Genomic DNA, 23,772 nt, shown 5'->3' on the forward strand with positions numbered 1-23,772 from the left:
GAACTTTGAGCTTCTAAAGGATGGCGAAAATTAGGATGATATTGTTTCTGAGGCATCATTTCTTGTATCACACAAAGTGACGATCAATAAGCTGCCCTCCGGATTTTGATGCCACCAGTGTGGAAGGGTCCCAGTTAGTTTTAAAACTGGACTTCGTCTTGAACTCGCAACTAAAATTGGTGTGCTATGTGACCACTGTGGAATAATAAGAGTAGGCTTGTGTGAATATTGAAATGCTTCGAATATTCGAACGAATAGTAAGGTATTCGAATTCGCTTTGATTCTAATTTTTAAAAATGGAAAATTTAGAAGTATTCGCAAGGAACGGATATTAGTCCGAATGTGCCGCCTGTAAAGGTGGTTTCACGGCTGTGTATGGGTATTGAAGCATGAAAGCACCTATCAAGGAGACATCTGCTTTGCCGCCAGGCCCCCTCCAAATTTAAAGGGGGGCCTAGCCCCAGTCAATCGGTGGACGTGGCTACCGAGGACGGGCTAATTAAATATTATAGTGTAATGTGCGGCACGTGATTCACGATAAATTTTCAGTCGGCTCAAAATTGCTCTCTTCTCTTGCTAAATGACCCCGTGACCTATTTTCACGGGTGACCTATTTTCCTTTTTTGTGCCATCCCTCCCTCCTTAGCTTCTAGCACTTCCGTTGAGAGGAGAAAAGAGAATGCACGTGCAGCGTGCGAGAAATCTTTGCGATTCCGCGCGTACTGGGCAGAATCCAAGTTTTTGCGGCAGTAAATTCATGAAGCAATAAGCTTCTTTATTGAATCCATTCCAATGCTACTTGAAAAAGTGTTGCACGGCCCCTTTAAATGAAAATATTACCCCCAAATCACTTCATTTTATTAAGCTTAAAAGCTTGTTATGACGGCTTATTTGCTTTAAGTATGATTAACTTTGAGAATGTTACATATTTTAAGGGTGATGACTCGCATCCTGCTAAAAGCCAAATTTTGCTACTACTCAAAGTTCTTCCAACTTCCTTTGAACGAAAAAGGGGGGGGGGGGGGGGACCTACCGCAGCGCCTTTCTGCAAGAGAACTTCTGGAAAGATGCCAGCAAGGCAGAACCGAGAGTGCCGTCAAGTCTCTCAACAATGTGATTTGGCCACCACAGTCAAAAACAGTTTGCCTCTCTTCTAAGCGTAGCGAGTGCAATGGCGGATGCAGTTTGCCATTTCAGTATTTCACACATGCTATTGGTAATGTTGTCATTCCTTTATGCTTTAATGGCGTGTGTGCTTGTAGTAAGCTAAATTGCATTTTATTGTACTCTTGTGTGACTTTTTCCTTCCTTGTTTAGATCAATTTTAAAATATTTTTATAGTTTAATTATTGTATGCCTCATATTATTTATTCTGATTATTTAAGACTATGCGGTAGGAATATTGACCATATATTTTCTCTAATCTATTTAGTAGCTGTATAGTGTTTAGTTTGCGTATTTTCTGGTCCTATTAATCATTTCATGTACCTGTACGTTATAGCCACCCCCTATGTAATACCCTCCTGTGAGAGGGCCCTTAGGGGTATTCTGAATAATAAATAATAATAATAATTGTTGGTGTATTCTATGCGTCATATGATGGAATAGTTGAGACGGTACTGGTGCAGAGTGTGATTGATCTGAGACAGAAGCTTAGTACGTACCTGCATAGTAAAGCTAGCAAATTAGATAGCCCTGTCCTAATGTACAATATTGAGGATTGCATTATCAGTCTCGTCTTTTCTGGAATGCTGTTTAATGCAGGCAAATTTAATACGTCGCTATACAGACGCCATTACTGTGAACACTGCATCAGCGTCGATACTGGAGCACCGATAACGTTGCTCTGAATTGTCTGTACTAATCCCAGCTCTGTTGCAATTCAGATACGCATACTCGAGACTGCTCTCAAGTGGGGCCTGGAGAGGTTCGAACAATCCAAGAAGCACGTGCAAAAAGTCTTGAAAGAGATGGAAGGCCTGAAAGCGTAAGATCCTTAGTTGTGGCTTTACTAGCTGCCGCGAGTCGCTTGTAGCCGTGCTGTAGCACAATTTTGTTGTGTGTGAGTCGGGTTCCAATCCTCGGTGATGTATCTTCAGATAATTATAACAAAAATATTTAAAAAATGTAAAAACCTGCGTTTCGTAGCTTTATTTTATCCTCCATAAACTGTGTGATGTCACATGACTCCTGTCTGATTTTTAGCCATGAGGTTGTGCCATCTGAGCGCATGGTGTCTTCTGAGCACATGGCGGATCAGCTGTGGCAGTGTTGTAACACTGAGCGTAAGATGGCAAGTTCTATCCTTGGCTTCAGAAAGCCAAGTATAATAACGAATTGTCGTTTGTCAATGACACACACCTAAGGATGTTAAATGCCATAGTTTGAATATTTCTGTACTGTACATATGTAGGGGTTAGTGATATCCAAGTGTGTTTCGTCAATGACAACTGTTATCGCTAAGGGTAAAAGATGTGCTGGTCACCCCAGATGTAGTTGGCACTTTAGGCGTCCAAAAGAACTGTGCGCAAAAGTTGCTGTGCTATACTGCACACTGGCTACTTTGATACAGCTGTGGAATGCAATGCCTGCTAAGGAATAAAGTGCTGGTTGCCAAAAGCACAATTGAAAACTCTAGGGTCGATGCATGCAAGCATATCGCTCTCTGTCAAAGCGGCACCATGGTTGCTTTGAACGAACAGTCTGCTGCCGTAGCATCATTGAAATAAGTGAGCACAAATACCTAGGTGAAAGAAGAGATGATTTGCAATTGCAACAGTATTTCACGTGACATGGCATTGAATGACACTTCGCGGGAGGTTTGAAAAAAGTATACTTCCTCCTTTGTATCTTGTCCACCTTTCATAGGCGTTGTGCACCGACCTGGGGGCTTGACATGACTTCTTGTCATGTCAAGCCCACAGGACTTCTTGGGTGCTCCAGTGTTGCCACTGGTACAAGCTGCTAAGGGCGTGCACCTTTTTATTCCGGTCATGCTGCAACCGCTCGTGATAAGAGGTGGGAGTGGAATGCGAGAGAAGCCCGCATTGCATTCGCATCTTCTGTGGCCATGGCTCAATCGCACTTTTTGTGTCTGCTAGGCTGTGGGCTCTGGCATTGCTGTGGCATCGCTCCACTGCGCAGTGGCGATAAGATGCGAGGATGTGGCTTGCATCGACGTAGCATGCACGTGTAACACGCATCGGAGCACACATTTTAAGTGTAACAGCATGGGAGCACACATTTTAAGTGTTGAAAAGAAAAAAAAGAAGGCACATCACTGATGCCATTTGTAATCAAAATACGAAAGTGCACAGCATACTAGGGCACCCAGGATGTGAAGTATGAGCTCGAAGAATATGACGTGCCGTCGATGGCTTCTTGTGACATAGTGGCAATGCAGGCAAAACCTGTTCGTACCTGTGCACAGCTACGTTCGCTTCTAATGTCATGAGGTTAAAATTTGTTCGCGACAACCATACCCCATTAGATTTGAAAATGCGGCTTTGGCAGATGTTGCCGAAAAATTTAATCTCCCAGAAATTCGTTCGAGGTGTCATCGTATCACTGAGGTTGCACTGCCGTTAACTCTAGGAAATGCAATGCACTCTCGTTCAACCGAGCCTGGGAGGACAGGGGAAATATGTTAAATTTAACAGCAGTTCAGTTTACTGAGAGGTGAACGTGGGTGCAGAATGCTAGCCCAAAACCAATCGTATTGGAGCTAGTTATTTCATTCAAAGGGAGATGTGATTTGAAGAATTAGTTATGTTAAACTGTAGCCTGTGTTTATGAAACTTTTGCTGTTTATATAAGCTTTTTAGCCAATTTCAAATATGTAACTGCTTAAGAGTAAGTTGCACAGTTTTCGTTGTGTACCATGACATTGTGTATAGTTTCTTTTGGACAAACATTTTATGCCACTCAACTTTTGTGGTTCTGTGCCATTAAGGGGAGACGCTCCTTGGAAGAACCTTTTTTTTTTATTTCTAGTCATAGACACTTGAAAATTTTGTTATTAATATAGTTTTTCATGGAGATTTTAAATATGCAATCATTTTGAGTGTAGCTGCTATAGTTAAGTTGTGCCATGCACAATAGCAAAAAGTTACATGTTTTGCAGGTACTCTTTTATGTACTTATCTTTCAGTAAAAGCATTGTCTCTCTTCTTATTTGACTCTTCGTAGATTGTGAAGTGCAAATATCCATCCAAATATGTCACAGAAATATTATAACCAAGGAAAAAATTGTAGTGAATGACTAATTATTTTCAATCTCCCTTTAAACAATAACCTAATATTTTCACAACTAATTATGGTAGGCATTGCAATTTCAAGTTAGTATTTGCTTTCTCCATGTGTTGAAAAACATGTGTGCCAAGTTTCGTTACTATACAATAAGTACAAGTGTCTAAAAAGATGCCCGGATAATGTGAAATTTTCAAAAAAAAAAAGTGAAATTTTCAAAAAAAAAAATGAAAATGAGAAAAACAAGTTTGAAAGTTTGGAAGGATAATGTGAAATTTTCAAAAAAAAATGTGAAATTTTCAAAAAAAAAATGAAAATGAGAAAAACAAGTTTGAAAGTTTGGAAAGTTGGCATTTATTAGGAAACCTTTTTTTTTTTTTCTCATCAAATTTGGGCACAATTCAAAGCAGCTTGCACTGAATGCTCGGAAGACCGTCAATCGCACAGAGTTGTGAAAGTTGGTCATGGCCTGCGCCTATAGCGCGTGCTACCAAAACTGCCTTGCCTTTACGTTTACAGCAAAGCCATCACGCGAGCTGCCGTTGTCGAAACGAGCCCTCGTTCCTTGGTTCCTGGTCGTAGTAGTACGTTTCACGCGTGCGTGAATGAAAGTGTAGATTCAGGGCAATCGGTATTTTCACAGCACAGTTTGAGAAATGCTGAAAGCCCTTTGCGCTTTCCAGCTACCTCTTGGACGCCAAGTTTCCGTTCGCGGCAGGTTGGGCATTGCGCACCCACCACAAGGGCAGTCAGTGCATCGATTTCGCGAAGCAGCGTGTTGGCAGTAGTAGCACCTACTGGTCCACGTTCGCTCTCGAATAATCCGCTCTTCATTTGGGATGCACTGGCTAATTCCACAGCAGTGACTATTCCACAACCACTGTCGCCGCAAGGTTCGGTGTCAGTGTTAGGCCTATGCGAAGTCAGAACGTCTGTGCGTTGGTCAGCGGTGACATCGGCATTCGCTGGCGCTTTGGAAAGCATCCGGCGCCGTTTCCCTCGATACTTGGGGCGAATTCTGAACTTCGATTATCTAGACTGTGCTTCTTGGGGCTTGCCATTACGCAAAACTGCTGAGAAATGCCGAACAACTCGATTGCGATGTCCGAGGCTTCGCTCTTATGCTGGAAAGATAGGAGGAGGCGGAGCGCACCGCCGACCAATGGCGGCTTCGCGCTGCCTGCCGCGATATTCAAAATGCGTGGCGTATGCGTCGTTTTTCTTCTTTTTCTGTTTATACTTCGTGAAGATACACCAGACTGGGTAATAGTGGATTGTGAAGGGGAAGGCCTTCGCAGCATGCATGCACGATTGCAAATGGCGGCCAATGCATCGTTTTCGCGACGGGACAACGCGAACTACGCCATTTTTGGAGACTTTCGCCCATTTCGCACGTAAAGATGAATTGTAAAGATGATATCAAGTTTTAAAACAGATACTTGCACCCTTCACATGTTAACATGCGGGTGAAGTTTCATCTTTATTAGGCTACAAGAAGTAATAAAAACTTGTCCAAACTCGAAGTTGCCCAAAAATAAATCTTGAGAAGAACGCATTTCACTAAAGTACGTAAAAGCTCATCTGTGCGGAAAAGATAATTTTTTTTTCAGTCGTGGTTATTTTGAGCATTTCGCTTTAGTGAACTGCTTGTGCGAAATACAATGGCAAGCAGCCCGTGGATGATTTTCAGGGGACCCTAAACAATGCGCTCTCTTTAGTTTTTACTGGCCACCTCACGCTCTTAGAAGCGATTTCAATTACAATTGTTTGTTTTTTTTTTGTCGTGAAAGTAGAGAAACAGAACTTGAGAAAATGGATAAAAACAATAAATTATTATTTTGGAAAAAACTTGCGTTTTCGGCACTTGTCTCCTTTTAACAGCAGTTTCATTGATTTCCGTTTACCGAAAGTAACTGTTTACATAAAAAGTTGTCCAAGCACCCCCTTCGTTGCCTGTTCTTTTTCAGTTCTCTGGATCCCAACAGCCTGGTCGAGCTGGTACGGAAGGAGAGGCTGGCTGACCTGTACATGAAAGAGTGGAAAAAGGAATACGAGCAGTTCCAGGTATGCTTGGTGCTTTATGGCCCCGGATTCCTTGCTTGTTGTATTTACCAGCTTTGGTAACTTTTTTTTTTACAGCGAAAGGTCCAAGACCATATAGAGAAAGTCGAGAAAGGCCAAGCCCTGGCTGACCTTGAGGTCATAGACCTTCCTGCCAAGCCGGATTTCGAAATTGTAAGTCCAGGAAAACTTTTTCTGCTCTCTGGCTTACTGTGTGTTTATCTTTTTCTCTGTTGTATATTAACCATGGCTGCGTGAATATGGAAGATTTTGAATATAAATGGAATGTTTTTAGAGGTGTGCAAATAGCAAAATTTCGGGTGCAAAGCAAATTCAAATCTGAGTGTGAATCAAATAGAATAGTTTTCTAATACAGTGTATTCCCATTAAAAGAAACTCAGGTAAACGGAAAAGCAGCATAAACGAAACTATCTTGGCACATTTGGTTGGTCTCCTATATATTTAATGATAAGAAGATTCGGGTAATCTGAATATTTTTTTTCGCTTACATCGGCTCAAACTAAAACAGGCAAATTCCGTGAACGGCGAAAGTAGCCGCGGCAGTCTAGCAACCATGAAACAAATGCCAAAGCTAGCTTAGCCAAGTCAATTCAGTGATTGCACATGTTCGTGCACGTCGAGCAGGAATCGACGTCTCGTCGTAGACTTTAGGACAGCCTTGAGAAACCTACAGCTTAAGTTCAAGATGAGGACCTGTGCTCAAGTGTTGATGAGATGGTGTGTGATCCTGAGCTCATTTCAGTGGCTGACAGTGCCGCAAGAGATGCTGTCATCCTGTTGCAGTGCTACTTTGAACATGGTGGTGGCACAGAGTTCCTGCCCAGCGTTTCAGCAATGCACTCCTATTATGTGAAAAAGTACTTGAACAAGGCCAAGCAAATTGTTATCGCTTTCTTTTTTTTACAAGTCGGCAATATTAGCAACATCTTCCTTTCTAAGCAACTATAGTAGTATCAGAATGTTTTTGTTCAGTTGGCTACAGTTGGTGCTTTCGAAATAGTCATATTTCATTCATTTTGTGGGCTTTGCTTAACTCTTTCGCTACGGACCCATAAGCCATCGAACAAGGAGTTCCGATGATTTCAAATCTCCCACTAAAATTGAAAACTCTGGTTTTACAGACACGTAACGCCATCTAGTCTAAGCTTGGGCAACCAACTTTCCACTCTCACTTCTCTTAGTTTACATTTCGCCCGCCGAACAGAATGCGGTTACATTTTACGTGAGAATGGCCGCTCCTCCTTGCCGCGCTCTGCGGCTGCCGATTGCTGTTGCAAGCACTTCGTCGGCTTCTACCGACGATTTTTTCAAACTGAGTAGTGCAGACGGCTCGAGTGACGATGTCGCTCGAGCCGTCTCGAGTTCCTTCGCTCGAGTTCCGACGATGACACTCCAGACCAGACGCCTTAGACTTTGACAAGTAGTACCAGGTAAGTTTCGTTTTTGACTTCGCGCTGCATGTAAAGAGAAAACGCGCTTGATATTTGACGACAACAGTATCCTTTCTTTGCTTAGGATCTCGACAACGTACGGCAAGGATGTTTTGCCAAATCCAGCACGGGGTATCAAGTTCTCACCCGCAAGACAGCATGGTGCCCATCTTGCAGCAGCGCTATGGAATGTCGTGCGTCGCTTCTCAAGGGCGCTAGATTTTTCCTTTTGTTTTTTACGACAGAAGTGCTCCAGACGTTACGTGAAAACACAAACAAGTACACCTGGATGCATATTTTGGACAGGCAAACCTACACTCGTCGAGACGGCTCCTGGGAAGAAGTAGTGCCACTTGAGATGCTGAGGTTCATCGAACTTATTCTCTACATTGGTGTTGTTGATGTACCACGGCTCCACATGTACTGGCGGAAGACAGGAATATTTTCAGGCCTTCTCCCACCAAATATTATGAAACGGGACCGATTCTTCGCGCTGTTAGCTTTCCTAAGCGTAGGGGACCCGGAAAATCTTGCGGCTGCAGCATCTGGTGGGAAGACTTGGAGAGTGTCATGGCTTCTGCGACACATAAATCTGCAGTCATGAAGTTTGTTTCAACCACAGCGCAACATTGCGGTGGATAAAAGCTTAGTGAAATCAAAAGCCAGGTCAGGAATCGGGCAGTCCATTCAGTACAAAGTGACAAAATTTGGATATAAGCTGTGGGTGCTGGCGGATTCGAATACCGGCTATACAATTAATTTTTTTTTGTGTACTCTGGAAAACGTGAGGTACCAGGACCCAATGGATTAGCGTTAGACGTTCTGACTCGGCTTTGCACAAAGTATCTCCACCAGGAATATAAAATTTTTATGGATAACATTTATACGTCGGCAAAATTATTCGAACATCTCCTTGAGCACAAGACGCTTGCCTGTGGGACCACTCGCGAAGATCGTCAGGGCTTCCCAAAAAAAATTGAAGGATGCTACGTGGGAATTAAGGGCGCAGCGTGGGGACGTTCGCTGGATTCGGGAAGGCAACATCCTTTTCATGCAATGCAAGGATCGACGTTCTGTGTGTCTGATGAGCATGATGCACACAACAAATAAACATGTTGCTGCTAAAAGGAGAGAGAAAAGGGGAGGCCAGTGGGTTGTGGATACCATCAATAAGCCCCTCCTTGTTCATGAGTACAACACCGGAATGCTCAGCATGGACAAATTTGATGAAATAATTGGCACGTACAAAATACTCAGAAACTGCATACGTTGGTGGAAAATCGTTTTTCATGCTGTGGACATTGCGTGCGTAAACAGTTTTATTTTGTTTCAGGAGCACCAGAAAGAGAATCCAAATGTCGAAGAACTATTCAGAAACAGGAACTTTGACCAATTGGCGTTCAGAGAAGAATGTATTCAACAGATATTTCAATATGATGTTTCTCAAGGACATGCCCCTTTCTCACCCCCCTTCTACCCTCTAGATTTTGTTCGGCACCCGAAAAGAAAGGAAAAGAGAGGGAACTGCAAGCTCTGCTACGAAAAAACAAAAACTCAAAACAGAACGAACGTATTCTGCTCAACCTGTAAAATTTACCTTTGCTCCCTGCCTTCACTCGACTGTTTTGCCGAGTGGCACAGTCGTCTGGGCCAGTAGGTTGATGGGCCCAAAAAAATTGACAGGCTGAACTGGATTTGTGTTTATACTAGAATGATAGCTAAGAGAACTAGTAACAATTTGTATATTGCAGATTTCTCAAAATAATGTTTTCGCTCTCTACATTCAATAACTTGTGAAGTGCTTGAATAACTTTTTGTACATTTTTTGTTATTTAACAATTACATTTTCCAATTCTACAAGTCTTATACCAAAGTGTTTTATATGCATAAAAGGCCGAATCAATAAGCTATAATTTCATAATTACAGCGCTATATGTTCCTTCTTTTTTTTCAAGAGTAATAAATTTTTTTGTGAAAGAACAAAAAAAAAAAGTGCCGTTTTTTTGCCGTAGCGAAAGAGTTAAATGAAACTTCTCATAAATGGAAAAAATTTTCTTGCCCCTTCAAGTTTCGTTCAAGAGGAGTCCACTGTACTTCGACGTGAAATCGCAGAAAAAAAAATAAGTTGGAAAGGATTTCTAAGCACTTTTTTATGAGGCAGCAACATGAAAGCGTTTCTTTTTGCTAAGTTGGTTAAGGGCAAGCAGGGTGGTGTTTCATAGTTTCCTTATCAAGAATGGGGCCATGCAAAGGCCGAATTGTATTTATGTACGCGATCTGGTGCATTTATAGTGTTGCAGGCTGTGGCGGCTACATTTCGGATGGAGGCGGAAATGGCCTGTGTACTCAGGTTTGGGTTCACGTCAAAGAACCCCAGGTGGTCGAAATTTTAGGAGCCCTCCACTACGGCGTCTCTCATAATCGTGTGGTGGTTTTGGGACGTTAGACCCCCACAAATCAACCAATTTATAGTGCTGCCAACAACACTTTACACGGGAAAGGCAAAGGTGCTATTGGCGCTGCCTTTTCTCTTTTGACCTCTGGGGAAACCCGACTGATGTGGCAGACAGAGGTGCGCTCCCTTCAAGTGCAGTTTCAAATCTGCCTCGACATTAATATCCCTATCAGCGGCGGCGTGTACAATTGTACACATCAAATTTAGAGGCGTCACGGACAGTGTGTTCACTCAAGTGGCTTGGAACGCGGTGTGAACATTTGTGCAGGCTTCCCAAATAGACAGATGCCAGTCGTTTAGCTTCTTTATGCTGCAGAGGGTCACTTTGCTGGCGACACTACTGTTTGACGACCAGTTGATGTGCCGTGTTCTAGGACCAGTTTTTTTTTTTTTTCTTTCCTTGAAATGAATGCAAACAAAAAAACACTGTGTTTGCACTTGGGCTTCTTATTTCATTTTTTTTTTGTGTAAAAATTGGTGCTGACTAAATAAATAATAATTACATACTTAAATACATACCAATTAACATTATTTACCGAAACTCATGCAAAGCAAAACATTCCCTCATTTTCTTTTTCATAATGTAATACTAAGTGCTGAGTGCCTTGGAATCATGCCACGCAAATGTGGCACATTTTCCCACAGTGGATCATGGTTCGCGTCTAAAGGGTATATAAAAACAACTGAAATTTTGGATGTTGCGCGCCCGCCATTTTAGAGGCTAAGCAAAGTGCAACCGCACCCACCGTGCCGATGGCGCATCGTGCACCCACAACGTCTACCGCAACGTTTGTGTGCCGCCATCCAACACTGCATTTTTGTTGTTGGGGACACCTGCTACGCAGGGTGCGTATGGCGGTTTTCATTACGGAAAGACAGGCTACAAAAATAATTTATCGTGCATTTCACGGGCCTTAACAAGCAAAGCCGTCATGCGAAATTTGCGCTGTTTTAACTACCATGACTTCTTTTTCTCCCACGTTATGAAACCTCCCCCCAAATTGGAGTCAACTTTTCTGAAAAAGTGGTGGTTCAATACGCGAGTAAATACAGTATTTTACGAGAATACATTCACAATCATTTTTAGCGGGGGAATCGGTTTTTTTGCAAGTGTAAGATGCCACTAATTTCACTAGCGTTCATATGTTTGTGTAACTATGTAGTACACTAAACATCTGATGCTTACCTGCTAGCCCCTGTACTTATTGTTTGCACCTTTGGAGCCAGAGGGAATACCGTCAGTATTATGATGAAATTTTTTCATGCATGTAGCCACTTCCGAAGCCATCGGTCCTTCCGCTTTCAAGACCGCAGGCCCCGCGACCGCAGGCCCCAAGGCCGACGTTCCCACCACAGCAGGACATCTCTATGGCAGTCAAGTAAGGGTCCCTGGAAAGATATGGGTGCAAATTAAAGAGTTATTTAAAAATGTTATAACCTATTACTTCCTTGCGCATGAGAAAAAGAAATTTGGCAAGCATGTGAGTTGAGCATGAATGTAAAATGTTTTGAGATATAAAGGTGTTGAGGGATGCACCTGCAGCTAAACTAGTCTGATGCAGAGCTGCTACGTGGCATCCTGATAAACGTTACTCTGTTTTCACATCCTTCCATCCTCGGCTGCTTGACATGGACCAGGCGTGGGGGCCCATGGCAGTGCATCCTGTACTCGGTATCTTCACAGCAATTGGCATGTGTGCCGGCTGTGTGTGTGTGTGCATGTGCGTGTGCGTGCGCACGCTTTTTTTTTGGTGTTGTGCGAGTGAGATTTTGCTGGCAGATAAACAGGTGAGAGCATGTTGTTTCATCCTTACCACAGACCTAGGATGCCGAGCTTCCCAGCACAAGCGCCTCTATTTTCGCACCCTTCGGGGATTATGCTGCCTTTTACTGTTCCTGCTCCTGGGCCCAAGCCTGCTCCTGGGCCCAAGGCCCTGCCTCCCGGGCTTGACATTCCGGCAGGAGCCCGGGCTCTGTCCAGCAGCGCAACAGCCAAGCCGGTCAACATTGCTGCCTTAGGAACTCCTGCTGGCCCTGGCGTGGACTATTATTATATTGGTACTGAGCTCATACTGCCGTCACATTTTTTTCTTTTTCAAGTTTGCCTTTTTTAGTTAATGGCAGGTCTTGTGCTTACCTTGTCACCATGAAGTAAGGACTTAGGGGCTAGTTTTCTTTGTATAGAAACAATCTATGAGCCAACATAAAAGTTGACAAAAAAGGGGGGGTATTGATCCACTTCAATTGCTTTCTATTTAGTCATGGTCAAGAAACTACAAATAATGTTCCCTATGCTTTCTGCATCTTTATTGTCTGTTGGCATCATTAAACTTAGTGAGCATGATAGCTCAAAGACAGTAGATTTTCTGACTCTCAAGGCAATGGCAATGTTTGTCCCCAAGATTCTTGCCTCTGTCATACATCTTGGAACAAAACAGTCCGACGAATTCGAAAGTAATTTTAATTGAACAGTAACATTTGAAACTAAGCTAAGTGGTACCCTGTCACATGCACAGTAAACTAACTCCCGTTAAGACGAACTTTTTAAGACGAACAAATCGTGAATGTTTCTTTGGTTTCCCATAGACTGAGTGCAGAAAAAAAGTCTGTTAAGACGAACCGCTAGCAGGCCTCTTCTGTTAAGGCGAACTCTCGCAATGACCGACAGCGACGGGGATTCTGCGCAACGAATATTATAGTCTTGGGGGGCATTCAAGCAAACAAGAGAAAGCAAAATGGGAGGGAAGTTTTTTCTTTGCTTTAAAGACTCGAATCAAATCAATGGCGAGATAAGGGGGGAAAATAAGTCAGTGCACGAAGCTGGTATCTCCCTCACTCGTAGCCTGCAGCAAAGAAAGCAACGAAAAGCGTTCATTTTTAAAATTTTCCTCGCGTTCTTCAGTTACCCAACAGGAGTACAGTGGAGAACAGAAAAACACAAGAGCTTGGCTAGAAGGGAAAATGCAAGGAAAGGGCAGCGAAAGAAAGCCGAATGAAAGTGAGGAAGGAAACAGATTGTACGTTGTGGGGGTGCTGACACCCCCCTGTAAAGTTGTCTGCGCCGCGTGGCACACGTGTCTCGCCCCAAGGCTTTATTTCGGTGGTGACCACCGCCGGGCGGTAGATGGCGTTGTGTTCGCTTTGAGTACCACTGTTGGTAGGGTGGTAACGCCGGCGGTGGCCCCTGGCGGAAGGCAGGCCTTGGTGGTGGGCGAGAGTTGAGCAGGCTCTTCTGCGCGTGGCGGCTGCCACGAACGGTTGTCTGTAGCGTGGGCCCCGGTGCCCAGTGTGGGGTGTCGACGAGGCGAACGAGTGTCTCGCCACGCCACGCTCTTGGAGTGAACGGACACAGTAGACGCGGTCGGTACAAAGCACACAACATACACACATTTATTAACTAATTTAGACGACAATATCGTCCGCCGAATGATACATCAATTTTGATTAACACGCTACCATACAAACAACATAACGCAGTGACACACTAAACACACTAACACACATCCAACACACTAATACATACCCAAGGCGGTATCGCCAACGCCTGACTTTCCATGTGGGACCCCGGCGCGAAGCCCGCGGTGCCGAGCACCGGGGACCCCGCTACAGACAACCGTTCGCGGCAGCTGCCACGCGCAGAAGAGCCTGCTCAACTCTCGCCCACCACCAAGGCCTGCCTTCTGCCAGGGGCCACCGCCGACGCTACCACTCTACCAACAGTGGTACTCAAAGCGAACACAACGCCATCTACCGCCCGGCGGTGATCACCACCGAAATAAAGCCTTGCGGCGAGACACGTGTGCCACGCGGCGCAGACAACTTTACAGGGGGGTGTCAGCACCCCCACAACGTTATAGTCACGTGAAACGGAAACCACATATGTGGCACTAGCATGAGCTCAGAGGAGTCAGATGCATTGCTATCGCCATCACATAATGGCTCCTGAACACATGTTGTGGTCAGTTTTGCATAGGGCCTGCGCACATCATATCTGTTATCAGTGAAATGCAGGAAGCTGTGATGCACTACTTCCATTACGAAAGTTCACTACAAAAGAAGGTCATTTTGCACACTAAATATAGCTGCATCGCGTCTTTTTTGGGTGCCCGAGGCTTGATATCCTGAATGGCGTAAATGGAGATCTTGGCTGCACGTCGTTCAGGAAATGTTACTGCGGGCTGAAAGCAAGAAAATATCCGAACCTCAGAAAAAAAAACGATGACGATAGTTATAGCGCGAGAACAAAACGACGACACAGAGACAAGGACACGAAAGACACGTGTCCTTCTTGACACACAGAGACAAGGACATGAAAGACACGGACGAAAGACACGTTTTGTTCTCGCGCTATAACTATCGTCATGCCATACCAACTAGCCCAAGCTGCCACACCTCAAAGAAAAGCTTGCAGACTTTCATAAGCAACTTGGCGTATACTGTATTGGCCTTGTCAAGGTAGCAGTATACAGTGAAAGTGTTTCTAAAAGTGGCCGCAAAGCCAGTAAAAACCTCCAGAAGGCGGACAGCCGGAATATGAATTTCCGTTCTTTGCAGAAAAATTGTGCTTGTCTCTCTCTGTTTATCTTGTTTATACTCCACTTGAAACTATGGTTTTTATCAAGCTGAGCTAAATAAATGCTTTACAGCGAAAGCTTTTATCGGATCACTACTCTGGTCACACATGGTTATCCACCGGCGCCGCCGGTGTTCGTAACCACATCGCACAAAATTATAAAAAAAAACCTAGCACCAATGACACAGTTAGGCTTGAACCCAGGTCCGCTGGGTGCCAGCCCCGTATTCTACCACTGAACCACGCCTGTGCTTGGGACTTGTTGGCTAACTTGCCTTAGGCAAGCTTGACCTCAGGGAAGCAATCGCGTCAGTACGACTTGCAAAGCGTTTTAAAACAGTAAAAGAACCAGTCGTCGCACAATGCGAACAGCGCAACGAGTGGGTCGTCCAATGCTCCAACCCATTACAAAAGCTTGTTTTTGTTCAACTATTAACTGTGACGCATACCCACTTCAGGCATAATTTCTCATCGGCGTCAGCCACTGCATGAAAAATTGGCACAAAATTTCTTGAGTGTTCAGCGGATACCATGCTTCTCAGAAAAATGACAAAAAATAACGTAGCAAATGCCGACCTTCTACCCAAAAAATTTTATTATTAATGCCGTTGTGGGTATCAAGCAAGTGTGCCTGCACCAAACGCCAGGCCTGTGCAGAAGGCACAGTACAGTCACAGCGAAAGCCAGAAAAGCGGCCTTTCAGGGCCTTTTCAAAACACTCATTTGGTAACAACTGCAAGCATACTTGTTTCATGCCCGCTGCAGCATTAATAATAAATATTATGGGGTAGTAGGCCAGCATTCGCTATGCTATTTTTCGTCATTCTTCTGAGAAGCGTGGTATCCACTAAACTATTGCGAGAAATTTTGTGCCAATTGTTCATGCAGTGGCTGACGACGATGAAGAATTATGCCTGAAGTGGGTATGCGCCACAATTAAAGGGGCCCTGAAACACTTTTCTGGGTGACCATAAAATTAATTCACTGGAAAAGCATATTACCTCACGAATTGCCTGCTGCAAAAATTTTAAGAATCCGTTCAGTACGAGCAGAGTTGTAGAGATTTGTCACACGCTGCAATCACATTTTCTCTTCTCTCATCCCGACGAAAGCGCTGGAAGCTGAGCAGGGAGGGATGGGAGGGGGAAAAAAAAAAAGGTCACTCGCGCATCGTGACCTCGAGCACCTTTTCTTTTTTTTTCTTCTTCGAATAGGCAACCTTTTCAGTGCAATCACGTGCGCACGCGTGGACAAGTGACGGCATCTTGTGGCAACCTTTGTAACAACCGAGCGCTCCATGTTCAAATCAGCCAATGGTTTTAACATGGAGCGCGCGGTTGTTACAGCCAATGGCTGATACATGAGCTTACTGGGCTTATTTTCCGTGATTTGTTGAGAGAAGAGAAAGCTATTTTTCGCTGACTTTGATTATGTATTGTGAATTCCAGGCCGCGTGCTGCGCTATAATATTTGGGCTCACGTGTTGTCCGGAGCCTCTTCTACCGATATGCAGCGTTTTCTGACCATGCTCAAAAAGTGTTACTGGGCCCCTTTAATAGCTCAACAAAAACAAGCTTTTTTAATGGGTTCGAGCATTGTGTGACGACTGGTTGTTCTTTCGCTGTTGCAAAACGCTTTACAAGTCATATTAACGCGATTGCTTTCCAAACATCATGCCTGCCTAAGGCAAGTTTGTCAACAAGTACCGAGCACGGGCGTGACTCAATAGTAGAATACTGGGCTGGCACCCAGCGGACCCGGGTTCGAGCCCCACTGTGTTAGTGGTACTAGGTTCCTTTTTTTCATATTTTTTTCATATTTTGCCGATGTGGTTATGGACACCAGCAGCAGCGGCAGTGGACAACTGCGGCGCTGCGTGAAGCCCGAGTTATGATCTCATAACAGCTTTCGTTGTAAAAGAACATAGGTGAATGGATGCATCACAACACACATTAGCTGCAAGGAGCACGTGACGAGCTGTTGGCCTGCGAGTGCTGTGTTGTGGTGGAGCACATTTTTGAGAGGTTTACAAGACTTACCATGCACTGTTTCTGTGCTGGCAGCAACAGGTATGAGGCCGGGCTGCTCCATCATTCCATCTGTCAATGTTACATAGCCTTGTGGCTGCGAAGGGCAGCCGAATGCCTGGGTTTGTGGCCAAATTGGGATCCGAATTCCTGGGTTTGTGGCCAAATTGGGATTCGGAATCGCCTCATTGCACTTCAGTTATCAGGCTGGTGTAGGCTGCCACATCGTCTCATTTGGGTTTATACTGTAGATGGAACACGGGACTGTGTAGGTTCTTCGAATGATGTGACTATTTTTAAATGACAACTGAAGTCGTGAAGGTTTTACTTCATCTTGCAAATACAGCTAAACAAGCAGTTTATTTCTCTCTTCTTTTTCCAACTTACCAAATGAGTCTGTTTTACCAGTCCCATGAAGAATAAATAAAAATGAGTTAAACGACCTGCAGTTAGGTTAAATTTCTAAGGGTAGTGAAATAAGTGAAAAAAAAAGTAAACAAGATTGTAGAAAAATGCAATTTTGTGCTATTCTTTTCTTTCATTTTTCAAATGTGGGTGTTTCACTGGACACTTGTATTTTAGCTACGCTATGTTAGAATTTCGTACATTTATACAGGAGTATGCTTGTGCTAATAGTGAATTTTATGTTCGAAGTGAATTCGAAGCGAATAGTGATTTTGATAGAATAATTTCTAATCTAATTCGAATGTTATGTAAGACATATAAAAAAAAAGGGAATATTTGTCATGACCTAACTAACCTGCACGATATTTCTTTTAAATTGAAATAGGGGCTCTATGCAAATGCCTTTTTTTTTTTTCGTTCAAAGGAAGTTGAAACAACCATGCGTAGTAGTTTGGGTAGGATGCGAGTGATAAGATACTTCACGTTTTAAAATTTATTATTCTCGGAGTATGTAAGCTGTCATAACAAGCTCAATAAAATGATTTGAGGGTAACATGAGGGTAACATAACAAAAGGGCCCTGCAACACTTCTTCAAGTAGCCATGCAACCAGTAAACATGCTTGTTGCCTCACAAATTTACTGTCGATCAGCCCAGCACAAGTGGACTTCCAAAAATTTGTTGCACGCTGCAATTGCATTCTCTTGTCTCGACGAAATAGCTGAAAGCTAAGCGGGAGGAATGGCATGGCGAAAAAAAAAACGTCACACGCACATCGTGACCTTGAGCACTCTTTTTTTTTTCTTCGAATACACGGCTTTTTAGTGCGATCGCGCTGAAAACAAGTGGCAGCCTTCCGCAGCAGCTCCGGCAACGACAAGCACGCCTTGCTCAAATCAGCCAATGGCTTTGACTAGAGCCGCATATTCTTTCTTGGCGGTGACAAGTGATTTTTGAGCTTGTAGTGCCATTTGCAGAGGGAAGAAAGCAATTTCTTGCTTTGAAAATTTATTGTGAATTACAGGCCACGTGCTGCGCTATAATATTTGCCTCGTGTGTTCTCGATAGCCTCGACTGCCGCAGCTTTTACGACCATGCTCATCAAGTGTTGCAGGGCCCTTTTAAATTTGAAGGGGGACTTCGTGGCAAAGCGAATTTCCTTTAGGTAGATGCTTTCACGGCTTAGCACACGTACATTGCAGTGAAACCACCTTTACAGGCGGTTACATGCAGATTACTATACACCTAGTCGTTCATTGCGAATACTTTGAAAATATTCGATCATTTCAATTCAAATCGGAGCGAACTTGAATACTCAACTATTTGTTCGAATATTAGTAGCATTCGAATAATTACACAAGCCTATACGGGACAGTTTATAAATAAGCTGTTATGTGATTGTGTGTGCAGCAACTTCAGCTCCGATTCCCACTGGTAACGGCGAAGTTGCATTGGGAGCTGCCACACCGGCCAGGACATCTCCGGGCTATCCCACTGCTGCCAGCCGACCGGCTGAAAAGGTGTCGAAAGACGCTTACTATTTTATCCGACTGTCCATTTGTCTGGTGTGTCGTTTGAACTTTAAACCACTCGCAGACCCTAGCAAGCTTAATGTTTACTTTCCTTAGTTAGAGCAGGCGAGAAAAACAGCATTGGCCTATGATAATTTCTCAGCAAGACAGCAGCCCACAGATATTCAAGCTTCTCTTTGCGGCTAATGACGTGTCTTCGATAACCTTCTCTCCCCATATTTCCCTTCATAGCCAATCTGAAATGTCATTTTGTTTTTCCTGGCCTAGTAAACGCATCTACCCGAGTGGTTGTGGCAGTGTACTATTGAATACAAAGTTGAATAAGTCTGTTGTTATTCTTGGTGATAACGACTTGTTCAATGAAAGTTTCATTCGCTGTAGCATTTCCATGGCAGTGGATTGTGAAAACTTCCTTCCCACTAGAGTGACTTCATGCTACTCGTATTGTGTTGTACGCAGAAGAGCACAGGTTAAATGCCGGTGGTGGCAGCCGCATTTCAGCTGAGCCAGAGTGGGAAAATACTCATTACAAGACGTCTCTCACAATCCTGTTAATAGAGGGGAGGTGGACTAGAAGTGAAATTCTTAAACTTTTGTAGTAGGGCACTGAAATTTGGAATGCCTGTTGGATAATGTGCACAATGACTTTTCACCAAGTTTCATTATGATGCCTCCAGTATTTTTGACAATACAAATTTTTAATTGCATCATTGTTATACCAAACTTGCAGAACACCTGGCATGACAAAGAAGCGTGGTAAAAACGCACAGTTGCTGACATACCTTAGCCATAGGAGTGCTGCATACTGTGACATTCTCCAAATATTTTTATCAGACCAATTTTTTTTCCATAGAACAATCTTTGTTTGTATAATGCATTTATCATGTCAAAGTTAGCTAAAGATTAATAAAACAAGATGGTGATTAAAAAAAAATGTAGGGACACATTAGCATAGAGAATTCCCTAGGGAACACGGTGCAACTAGCCTCATAAAAATCCATCAAGCTATAGTTGTGCTATGCTTTTTGCCAGTGGGCCTGTCTAGTCAAAACACCCTTCTGAGAAAACTGGCACTAAAGTTGCACTGTTACTTCACTCAAACCTCAATAACAAAGTTGCATCTTACATCCAAAATAGGTTCATTATATCTGAAAATTTGTTTTAAAGGTTTATTCCTAACACTACAATTATTGCAAGACTTTTTTATTTACTTTGTTATAACCAATATTTTGTTATATCGAGGTTTGAGTATACAGTCGAAACCCTTAATAACGAAATCGCCGGGAAAACCGAAAAATTTCGTTTTCGCGAAAATTTCGTTGCCGCGAGTATGAGACATAAAAACCGTGATACGGCCAGCAGAACGAAAATTTATTGCCAGCAGTCGGTCAACTTACTTTGCCGACCCTTGCCATGCAACAACTTCAAAGCTCTCCCTTCGCACTGGCGAAAGTGGTCCATTGCTACGTCCTCGTCATGTGCGCCGAAGAAGGAGCGAAGGCTGTCCAGCGCATTTAAAACAACCCGCTGGTTGTTTTGGATGCGCTAGCGCGTCGTTCCTGCCCGCAGTCTCGCTGTCAGCAGAGTTAGGGCTAAAGCCGACTCCGATGATGTGCCGCGCTCGTAGACCGTGCGCCCGCTCGTAGTAATCTGGTCGTGTATCCGGTGCGGCCACTCGTAGTAACCTGAACGTGCCGCCGCTTACAGCTTCGTTGCTTGCGAAGAAGCACGTCGCCATGAGTGCGTCGTTCCTGCTCGCATTCTCGCTGTCGGCGGAGTGAGGGCTAAAGACGACTCCGATGACGTGCCGCGCTCGTAGTAACCTGATCGCGCATCGATTTACTGCTCCTAACTAAAGCGCAATTATATCTGAAGTGATCATCGAGCCGTGAACACGCCACGAAGTAGCAATTTTTGAGAGCCATGTCCTCGCGACGGACAAGCAGCAGATGACGATCTCCCGAAGCGAGGCGAGCTGAGGCAACATGGCGGCCACAGCCAATTAAGGGCCTCGAAATGACCTTCAAACATTTGCTTTTTGTGCACTTGTTTTTAAAGGGAGGAGTCAGCTGAGGTGGGAAAGTTAAACACGAAGAAATGCTCTTTCTGATGAGCCCAAGATGCCGGCTCCCGGACCCGCAACCGTGAAGCCATAATTTTCTGAAAATCGTTGTTTTCTCGAGATTTCCAGAAAAAGTTTCGCTACCTAAGTGGGTGAAATGAATTTCCGAAGCACTTCTGCGCGGTTTTCATTGTAGATATTTTGGAATCGGATAGAAAAAAGGGTTCTAGAAACTGAAAACTTGATTTTCAGAAAGTAGATCTTTTTTGCTATTTTTCGCGATTCCAAAGCCGCGTCCCCCCTTAAGTAAACAAAAATGGCGGTGCCCACGCTAGCGCGTAAAAAGCAGACGTTTACAAATTTTGAGTGTGCATAACACGCATACGAGCATATTTTCGACAGTTAACCTTTGGTGGGAGGGTAAAATAAGGCCTGCACCGTGGTAGAAAATTCGTTAATGCGGGATCGCTGTCCAAAAACATTTCGTTGCCGCGAGATACGTAATACATGGGCTTCTATGAACGTTCGCCGGGGATCCGTAATTATTTCGTTGCCGCGGGCATTTCGTACTTGCGGGGTTTCGTTATGGTGGGTTTCGACTGCACATGTAAATCAAAATACCTTGGAGCTGTAGCATTTGGTGACTTTGCTTGCAGGGACCTTCCTGTGCCCTTGCTCTCTCATTTTTTTTTCTACACCTGATGGATTTCTTTTTTTTTTTTTTTTTTTTTTGGGGTCAATTTCTGCTTTTTGTAGTGTGAGCCTACCAGGTTCGATGACCACTTTCATGTTACAAGTCTGCAATCATGCAATCGAGGGAGCTTACTTGTCACAAGTTTGACAGATAAAAATTCGTCTCCTCTTCCGAACAAGTTCACATGTCACCCTCGCCATGATACGCTTCATCCTTCACCTGGTCACGGAAATGTAGTGGGCGAGGCTTTGATCATTTCAGTACATTTACAAACACTTGCTGTGACCCTAAGCACGGCTTGAAGTGCGCCTAAGTTGTATCACTACTGAGACTTAATATTCTTCTCCAAGCGCTCGGCCGCGGGTTCCATGAAGATGGTGCCCGATTTGCTGGTTGATGGCATTCAGGGGCGATGCACAGCATGCCTATTGCAACGCTGCCTCAAGCGATCGCTGTGCGTCAAGAATGGCCAACGCCACTTTCTCCACGCCCACTGCTGATGTGTAAAATGCTGATTCGCGATTCGAAGGCGAAATCGTTCATCATAGGGTGTGATTTGTTTCTTGTGATGAAGCCTGTTCACTTTCGCATGTGCGCTACCACAATGCTCTTAGTTGAAATTCGCCTTCAACAACGGCACCATGGTCAAATTAGGCCTAACCATTTTTCTGAGCTGTTAGCCCGATTCGGTGAGAGCAGTTGTAGTTCTGATGTTTCAAGGTACGCCATGATAGATCAGGAGTATAAAATGTTTTGCCGCTGTGGTCTTCGTCATGAACTCTGAGATGCTGGCGGGCAGACTGTCTAACAGCGAGTTCGACGTGTAAATTCAGTACAGGTTCGAATCTCGCTTTGCGCTGTTCACGTTGTCCTACTGTACTACAATAGTTTAGTTTCTTGGAGTGTCTGGTAAGACGTAATTAGTAATTATCGTCAACCTGCAAAGACAGAATGAGTGTGAACACATCATTTAATCACTAAGTAGCATGATATTCCATAGCCGTGATCTCGCAAAGTGGAAACCGCAGACGACGCACACATGGAGCGATATCGGACCAAAGGCGTGGCATGCCAGATCATTGTGGCAGCCGCAGTTAATCTGGGACCTCAAAATGACCTTCAAACATTTGCTTATTGTGCGCTTGTTTTTAAATGGAGGAGCCACTGGAAGCTTGGTTTTTGAACAGGAAGAAATTCTGTTTACGATGAGCTCAAGATCTTCATGCCTATTTGTGACATCACAAAGCATCTTTTCTGTTTTGTCTTGTTTTTTTTTTGAAAAATGAGTTCATTTTTTAGGTTCCCACAGTAATTTGATTTGTCTGCGTGGGCAGAACTTTTTAAAAGCACTTCTGTGTAGTTTTAGTGAACATATTTTGGATTTAGATTAATAAAAAGAGGGGGCTACAGAAACTAAAAATGAGATTTTCAGAAAATCGATTTGTTTACCTTTTTCGTGATTCGATCCCCACGTCCCCCATTAAGGTGAGAGAGTCCCATTAAAAGCCAAAGAAAATGCTTGATGTGCTGAGATTTTTGCCCAACAGTAATATAGAGTTTTTGCCCAAGACCACTTGTCCTAAAGGCGAGGCAAGGGTCTTAAATTAGCGCAAAATTGTAAAAAGTGCCGACTTTCAAAAATTGCAATTTGAGGTATTTATAGCTGGAAGTATGTTTTGGAAAAATACCATTTCTTTTTGTTAAAAGCTTAATATACGAAATTACAAATTTTTTTAAAACTGAAAATATAATTTTCTTGGCATTGTTACTTTTGTGCCTTACGGAATTTTTGAGCAAGATTCTGTGAATATATCTAAACAAACTTGGCACCATTTTTTTCCGCAGCACTTGAACTACAGGCTAAAGCTTTTATTTTTCTCAACCTTAATAGAATTCTAATTATATGACAAATGCTAGCTAATTACTGGAAGCTCATTTTTACCTTCCAAGTTTAAAAATATTTTCTCATAAAAAAATAAACCGTTTTGACACTTAGTTTGCTTTAGCCTGTAGGATGAACATTTTAGAGGAAACATGTAGTTCTTGAGTTACCATAACGACCCGTAAAAAATGACCTATTTATAATGCGGAAATTTGTCATTACTTTTTTTCTAGATGTCATATTTGAAATCCGTTTTTGATTTGAAATCTCCATTCAATGGTACACATGCATGGTGATTTTCATGACAGTAGGATAATACTTTTTTTAAGACCCTTGTCCCCTCTCTCCCCCCTTAAAGAAAGATTGTGCATTAAGCATGCGAT

At 43.5% G+C, this 23,772-nt stretch overlaps 1 protein-coding gene across 8 annotated transcripts in view; it reads left to right on the forward strand.

Moving 5' to 3' along the window:
* LOC119172328 (uncharacterized) overlaps positions 1-23,772 on the forward strand; it is a 182,162-nt gene that overhangs the window by 133,561 nt on the left and 24,829 nt on the right. For all 8 annotated transcript variants that reach the window (XM_075893600.1, XM_075893598.1, XM_075893604.1 and 5 more), the window contains 6 exons: positions 1,887-1,987; positions 6,216-6,312; positions 6,388-6,483; positions 11,488-11,594; positions 12,035-12,273; positions 18,630-18,739. In XM_075893600.1, the coding sequence (XP_075749715.1) occupies positions 1,887-1,987; positions 6,216-6,312; positions 6,388-6,483; positions 11,488-11,594; positions 12,035-12,273; positions 18,630-18,739 (750 nt within the window). The remainder of the gene's footprint in view (positions 1-1,886; positions 1,988-6,215; positions 6,313-6,387; positions 6,484-11,487; positions 11,595-12,034; positions 12,274-18,629; positions 18,740-23,772) is intronic.

Source organism: Rhipicephalus microplus, chromosome 4 (genome assembly GCF_043290135.1).
Source record: "Rhipicephalus microplus isolate Deutch F79 chromosome 4, USDA_Rmic, whole genome shotgun sequence".
Lineage (NCBI taxonomy): Eukaryota > Metazoa > Arthropoda > Arachnida > Ixodida > Ixodidae > Rhipicephalus > Rhipicephalus microplus.